General features: G+C 33.4%; 1 protein-coding gene across 6 annotated transcripts in view; it reads left to right on the top strand.

Moving 5' to 3' along the window:
• The window catches only part of LOC106461170 (single-stranded DNA-binding protein 3-like), a 226,729-nt gene that overhangs the window by 173,873 nt on the left and 44,447 nt on the right, over positions 1-8,409 (top strand). For 5 of the 6 annotated variants that reach the window (XM_022388035.1, XM_022388034.1, XM_022388030.1 and 2 more), the window contains exon 10: positions 5,768-5,797. The exons of the other annotated variant lie outside the window; for it this stretch is intronic. In XM_022388035.1, the coding sequence (XP_022243743.1) occupies positions 5,768-5,797 (30 nt within the window). The remainder of the gene's footprint in view (positions 1-5,767; positions 5,798-8,409) is intronic. 6 annotated transcript variants of the gene reach the window in all.

Genomic DNA, 8,409 nt, shown 5'->3' with positions numbered 1-8,409 from the left:
ACCCCTGACAGAAAGTTTACGTTTCGTAACTGTATATAAAACCCCTGACAGAAAGTTTACGTTTCGTAACCGCATATTTTTAAAACTTTCGGGAACAAGTTGTGATAAATATTTACACCATATTCCCTAACGACATTATCGAACTCATCGTCGTTTATACTTTAAACTGGTTATTGTGTTAATTAACACCTTTATTCGCATTCTTATATCGTCAAAGTTTTCACCAGGCGCATATTTCGCAAGTGTAAAAACAATTCAGTACAAATTCCCTCTTACCACCCGAAATTATACTTATTCACCGAAAGATTCTTTCTACGTTTTGTTGGATTTCGCGCAAAGTTAAAGAAGGACTATCTAAGTTAGACCGCCAACTCTTGGGTTACTCTTGTCAAACCGAATAGTGAGATTTTGCTCCCCTCTCTTGTCAAACCGAAAGTGAGATTTGCTCCCTTCTCTTGTCAAACCGAATAGTGAGATTTGCTCCCCTCTCTTGTCAAACCGAATAGTGAGATTTGCTCCCTTCTCTTGACAAACCGAATAGTGAGATTTGCTCCCCTCTCTTGTCAAACCGAATAGTGAGATTTGCTCCCTTCTCTTGTCAAACCGAATAGTGAGATTTGCTCCCTTCTCTTGTCAAACCGAATAGAGATTTGCCCCTCCCCCTCTTGTCAAACCGAATAGAGATTTGTCCCCCCTTCTTGTCAACCTAACAGTGAGATTTGCTCCCCTCTCTTATCAAACCGAATAGTGAGATTCTCCCCCCCCCCCCCATTCTTATAACATTCTCACGACCTCAAAATACGTAACGCATTTATGGGGGATAGTAACGGAATATAAATCACGAAACCTCAGATTTAAAGTCCAGCACACTGACCACTGGGCTGCGCTGAATACTGGATGGTTGTAAAGTTGGCTTTACGGCTTTAAACAAAAGGAATGAAATCATACCGAGAGAAATAGATATAAAATCATGAAAATAAAATAAGCCCAGAATAACAACGGAAAAGGCATGATAGGAGTTAGAAAATTTCTAAACGAGTAAAACAACAATTTTGAAACATTATGGAAAATAAAAACCAAGAAACAAGATCATCAAATCTTTGGATGTAATTTAAAATGTCCTAGATTTTAAAAGTTGAAAATACCTAAAGTCAGGTTTTCTGAGGGTGTGGACCATCATATAGAACTAATATGACATAAATGTATAATTAATTTTAGATTATCACTGAGATCGAAGGTCGTGGTTTCTGAGGTTTCCATATCGACCTAATTTAATCTATGATCAATCTCAATCGATGATAAGCAACTTGATGAGATGAAGGTGATCATATTCTTAGATGTACACCCAATAAGGATCAACAAACCATTGTAAATACAATAAGGATCAACAAATCATTGTACATCCAATAAGAATCAACAAACCATTGTACATCCAATAAGAATCAACAAACCATTGTACATATAAAAAGGATCAACAAATCATTGTACATCCAATAAGGATCAACAAGTCATTGTACATCCAATAAGAATCAACAAACCATTGTACAATGACTTGTTGATTCTTATTGTATGTACAATGGTTTGTTGATTCTTATTGTATGTACAATGACTTGTTGATCCTTATTGTATATACAGTGATTTGTTGATCCTTATTGGATGTACAATGGCTTGTTGATCCTTATTGTATGTACCATGGTTTGTTGATTCTTATTGGATGTACAGTGATTTGTTGATCCTTATTGTATACACAATGATTTGTTGATCCTTATTGGATGTACAATGGCTTGTTGATCCTTATTGTATGTACAATGATTTGTTGATTCTTATTCTATGTACAATGATTTGTTGATCTTTATTGGATGTACAATGGCTTGTTGATCCTTATTGTATGTACAATGGCTTGTTGATCCTTATTGGATGTACAATGATTTGTTGATCCTTATTGGATGTACAATGGCTTGTTGATCCTTATTGTATGTACAATGGTTTGTTGATTCTTATTGGAATATAGTACGAAATTTTATAAAATAAGTAAAAACGAGTATGAAAACCTTGCATGGTGTGTAGTACGAAATTTCATAAAATAAGTAAAAACGAGTATGAAAACCTTGCATGGCGTGTATAGTACGAAATTTCATAAAATAAGTAAGAACGAGTATGAAAACCTTGCATGGCGTGTAGTACGAAATTTTATAAAATAAGTAAAAACGAGTATTAAAACCTTGCATGGTGTGTAGTACGAAATTTCATAAAATAAGTAAAAACGAGTATCTGGAAACCTTTCACTTTTTTTCTTAATTTAAAAATGAATTGATGTCAGGCAACTGGGTTTCCCATTTGTATGGGAAGAAATCCGATTTTCAGTACTTTCGGCTGCTTTATTACGTCAAAATTTAAGCCAGCTTCATAGCAATGCATCAAATTCTTCATGTACAAACTTGTAGCGGAAAAAATATTGGCACACACTGCGCAGGCGCACTGTTTACTCCAGTTGACTTATGCCAAACTTCAGCGAGCTGCTCATCAGGCCTAAAAAGTGGACCGGAAAAGGAAAGAGTGAACACGGATCACTAAGACTAGTCTTAATGCTTTCATTTGAAAAGTAGTTTCTTGAGTGGTTTATGCAGAATATAAAAAAATGTACAAAAATATCGATAAAATTACATTCAACGTTTTTTTTTTAATATTGCATTCACACTTTGTATACAAACACTGTGAAAACTACAAGTTTGCAGTTGTTCCTGCCATCCAATTACGCAAATAAAAATCTGTATATTTAATAATAGTTGAGTGGAAGGTCTGAATAAATAAATAAAACTACCCTCTGTAAAAATTAAACAGTATTAAAACAGATAGCAGTAATAAATTACGAATAATGTTGATCCTTAACAATATGTAGAAAAGTGTGCTGGGTGTTCCAAAGCCGTGTTAAAAGAACAGTTGTTAAGTTGTAAAGATGGAGAACAACAACGCTAATATTTCAAACGTGTAACTCTTCAACATTCTTTGAAAATATTGTTTTTCGTGTTCAAATATAAAAGTCGAAAATTTGTTCGTTTCAGTTTTTGTTCGATGTAGTATATATTCACAAGCAACCTTAAGAACTTTACTTAACGCTTGCGTTCTAAATTCAAATTTCCATCGTGAATAGGTATGTAAAAGAAAGTGTAACGGTTTTCAATAAAGTTTGGCACAGTGTTTGTATCATTGTTGTGAAATTTGAAACCTAACGTTGTAACTATCAAATTACATAGCATGCATCGTATACAACAATTGAAATTCTTAAAATGACAGACTTTGCAACATCTCTTTTGGACGCATTGATAAAGTGACACGTTTTAGAATTTAAAAAACCTTTATGAATAGAAATTTCAGAAAAACTGGATACAAACATTATTCGTCGCTTAAAACTGAAACTAAAAGAAAGAAATTTGGCGAATGTGGAAGTATTATACAATTTCAGAGGGTATTTAAATGTGTGGAATATAAAAAAGAACAATATTATTCATTCACGACATCTCCTTTTACGAGATATAACTTTGAAAAAAATGATAGCTGTAGGAGGTCAAATGTCTGGATTAGGTTCAACCCGTCTAGCCGCCTGATATCATCTCGTGTTTTACCGACAACCGTTTCTCCTGAACCTTTAGGTAAACCGCAACTCTGAATAAAGGCTTGTTTATGTGCCACCTCTTCTTGGCAGCCTTCCTTCTTTCAGAAGGTTTGATATATTTAGTTCCTCACTTTAAGGAGGCGTACACGTTGGCATTAAAATCAGTGTAATTTATAGCACTGGTTATGCTACTTTAATATGTTTCTTTTGTACATAAGAGATATGTAACGTTCAAGACACAGAAAGAACTTTTGTAATAACTAAATAATGAACCACGTTGAGTGTTTTAGTAAAATCAACGAAGTTTTAGCCCGTTAATATGGTGTAGAAACGCCTATTTTAAGCCAGATTTATGCGAGATACTTCTGTTCCTTAAACCATTGTCGTTTACCAAACTACGCCTCACTACAAGTTTTGTATATAAAATTTCGGCGCTTGTTGTCCACACTGTTGTGACGTTCTTTATTGCTTCTGACGTCATTGCAAAATTTGCCATTGTAGAGTTCAATAAGCGTGTATTTACTAAGAAGTAGGCCGTCAAATTGTTGCCTTTTCAGTACCGTAACATTGCGATACAAAATTCTTACGTGAAGATTTGTGCCCGGATGAAAACAGTTTTCATGGTTAAACACTATTATCAGAAGTAAAGTACCCAGGGGAGGCAGACCTTAAGAATCAAGGCCTCACAGAAGACGTACATCCGCCGCCAAAACCTAAGACGTTAATTTAATTCAAGACGTCATGACTTATATGAGTTGTTTTATAAAATCTTGCTTTAATTATTCCCAAAACACAGCTGTCGCTGGAAAATTTTCTTTTGAATTGTGTCTAAACTCTATTGTGCTATATTCTTTTTCTTGTCATTTGAAACAGACAAATTCATGCACGTGTTATAGAGCAACTCATGAACCACGTTAGAAAAATTAGTGAACATTTACAAAGTCAGTTTCTCTCGATGTTACTTGTTATTATAAACTACAAAGGATAATATATATATATATATATAGCCAGTGTTTTTTTATTTCACATTCTGGGTTCCGGAAGATTACAATTATTTTGAACCTCTTCATTCTTAATGAATAAAGAGTGGTCACTTCTTTGTGAGGTCAAACAGTTATATAACTTTAGACTAAGGCATCTTTTTATTCAATACATTACGTTGTGTGTATGCAGTATTTATAGTTAAAACGGCTCAAGATTCAATGTGGTAGCATTAAATTTCAAAAATGTTTCGGGGGGGGGGGGAAGCATGCACCCAAAACTACTTCCAACGGCAATGTAAATCGTTGGTAGTTTGATAAAATACGCAGTTTTTATAGAATGTTTTCTAACAGAATAAAATATTTTGACATTGTTTATAATACTATTGTTAGTAAAACACTATCACACCTCAGGTTTTTACTTGCACAAGTTATTCAAATGTTAATTCCTATTTGAATTAACAGCAGCTTTTACAGTAGGCAGCTTCTGATGTTAATAATTACAACGTTTCGACCCATAGTATCGACTCATCAAGTAAATGTTATTATTAATAAATCAGAACTTGCCTACTCTAAAAGTTGCTGTTACTGTATTTTTGAATTAATTATTCAGTTCAATAGGTTCCCCCCTCATTAAACATTAATTTTTCAGAAATCGTTTTTCAGACGTCCTTTGTACTTTTGTAATTCATATTTATAATTTTTTATCAACTTGCGTAATCTCAACAATTTCAGTAACTGATGGAATCTGATTTTTACACAGAAAGGTGCAGTTTAATTTTAAGTGTTTTAAATAATTTGATGGTCGTAGCTTGAAAATGACTGTATTTACATAAGAATGGCTAGTGTATATAAATTTGCTTAACGTGTTTCCTACATGGCCCTCTAATCTCTGATACTTTATAGGTATTGATTTTAAACTTACGCCTTTTGATTGTTTTATTGAAGCTTTAAAGAACAACCTCCTTAAAGAATATTGAATACGTTTTTGTTTTGTTTCCACTGACGTGTTTTTAATGCTAATGGAACAGAAGGTTGTTAAACACTTGGTTAACTTGTTAACTTTTTTAAAATTCTTTGCAGAAAAAAGAGACCTGTTTTCACCCCATTTTCCCGTTCCTAATACTAACTTTTTAAACCTTTTTTCATTAATCCGTATTTTTGTTATTTATAGGTGAAGGTGGGGAGTTTGTTGGGTGGCAAGGTAGGCCTCACGCCTCTTTACACACTCTTCATTTCTCCTCAACCCCTCTTGTGATTTGTAAACGCTTCTTTGCTGTAAATGTAACACTTGTTTTTGTCCACTCCAATTTCTGCTTGCTTTTTATTATGGTCTGTCCTGTCTCTAAACAATTTTTCCTTTTCCATTCTGACACTCTGGCTTATTCGCCTTTTATATAACTTGACAGTTGTATTAAATTCTGTAAATTTCTAACAAGTTTTATCTGAAACTCAAAACAAATTATTATTCGTTTTATCTATTCTTCTAGTGTTAAAGAAGCCATTTAAGTTTCAGGTTATATCAAAAAATTCAGTTTTATAAAGTCACACCTTAATCACCAACGTTATCAAGCCATATACTGTAACACCATTCAAGCGTGTTGTTGTTGTTTATGTTTGTATAGCTAGTTCATTTCTGTGTAATAGAAGTTTACCTTGTATGTGCAGTGTTTCATTGCCCTTGTGGAAAAAGTGTTATTATACCATTTACATGTTTTTTATTCATGATAGCTAAAGAACTGTTTGTAACAGAAATACATTTAAAGATAGGTGGTGGCTCTGCAGTTATCCGCCTTCTCATTTTGTTCAGTGATCACATATATATATATATATATGAACAAAGATATATATATATAATCGTTAATTTTTTTCTGTGAAACTAAGTGCATGAGACTAGTGAAAACATAAGAGTGAGCAATCTAGATAGATAGATACACATCTGTGTGTATGTGTTATGTATATATATATATATAAGAGAGAGAGAAAGGTATTTATATAAGGTCACGGTTCACTGGCAACTCATTTCATCAACCGTTTAAACTAATATCGTAGCTTTCATCTGTTTCCAGCCTTGAGGTGACCACATTGTTTCTGTGTTTTATTTACTAAATATTTTCTCTCGTTTTTGTTTTTATAACTCAGCACTAACTTGTTTAAAAATGTAAGACAGAATCAGTTCTTCAGACTCGTACGTGACTGTCAATAAATACTTCTTCAAACTATTGCGTCACTGTTAATTAAATAGTTCGTCAGACTCTTATGTCACTGTTAATAAATAGTTCTTCAGACTATTGCGTCAATGTTAATAAATAGTCTAATAAACAAGGAATAAAAATATTTTTCTCACTCATGTCAATATTGTCATATATGCAACACTGTATAAATTTGGTCTGATCGATTGAAATTCAAAGTAATTGAAAGTATAGCGTTGCAATGGTATTAACGCTCTTGAAAGTATTACACTTTTAACTGTTAGCTGTATTATGATCCTGTTTCCTTAGGTGTTACATTTTTCGTGTAATCGTTGCGATATGTTTTCTTACCCTGAGGTCATAAATATTAACGTAAACGTTGCATTGTACTCTCTTATCTATAAGTGTCATATTTGTAGTGTAAACGTTAGGTGTCTTTAATTACATGTACAAATTATTTTAAAACTATTTTGAACCCTTTTTGTTATTCTTTAATTTTGGACAGCTCTAGTATAAGCAGTTTAACATCACATACATAAAGTATGAACAACTTTAACTATAGTTAAAGATACGGCCCATGCCAAAAGAGAAAAGCTTCTTTATTATTTATTTTAATGTTTCAGCCTTTTTTTTTTTCTTTTTTTAACCACCTTCAGGAGAATCGTACATTAGTTGTTAGGAATATAGCCCTCTTGTGAGATACCTACGACCTAAGTTATATTTTGTTATGCTTTTTCGGTTGGTTAATTCAGAAATATGTTTACTTACATACATAAAGCAAGTAATTGATTGGAGCATACGATATAAACACGTAGTCTGTTACGTTGTTAATCGATGTTCTAACGTATTCCAGACAGAAAATCTACCATTTTGTGGTATTACTGTCCTATATTTGTTAATGCATCAACTTAGGTCAGGATGAACCTGTAATATTGGTTTCAACATATAGAGTTACATAAAATGTAAAACAATATGAAATACACTGAATGAAACTGTAGCGAGGCAGCACGTGGATGGAGACGACATGCGCATGACCACTGGAAAACAAGTCGTTCTTTTGGAGTCATCAAAACGTTAACAGAGAAGCCGTTTTATTATGATTGTTGTGTAAGATACACATACAAGTGAGTCTTTAATGATGTTATGTTCCTTTGTCTGTCACGTGCTCTTCATTACTGTACCTCGAGATAACATTCGAAAATGCACGAAACTGTTGTCGTAAACCGACCAATTTATATAGACACCAAGCCTGACTGTGGATACGGAGGCAGACAATAGTTTGATATCAGGCTTCATTGTTAGAAGCATATTGTTGTTTTTTTATGGCTAAGTCTGTACTCTGTGTATAGCTAACTTCTGAGAATGATTTGTTGGTCCTTATTGGATGTACAATGACTTGTTGATCCTTATTGTATGTACAATGGAATACACACCATGCAAGGTTTTCATACTCGTTTTTACTTATTTTATAAAATTTCGTACTATACCCTAAACACCATGCAAGGTTTTCAGATACTCGTTTTTAGATATTTTACCACAATATTAGCAGCTGACAGTGTTCTGTGAAATACCAAACATATTGTTGCGTCAGCGAGGTCACGTGACTACTGTCACGCCACTCGTT

This window comes from Limulus polyphemus, unplaced genomic scaffold (assembly GCF_000517525.1).
Source record: "Limulus polyphemus unplaced genomic scaffold, Limulus_polyphemus-2.1.2 Scaffold908, whole genome shotgun sequence".
Taxonomy (NCBI): domain Eukaryota; kingdom Metazoa; phylum Arthropoda; class Merostomata; order Xiphosura; family Limulidae; genus Limulus; species Limulus polyphemus.
This window is presented reverse-complemented; position numbering and strand designations above follow the sequence as displayed.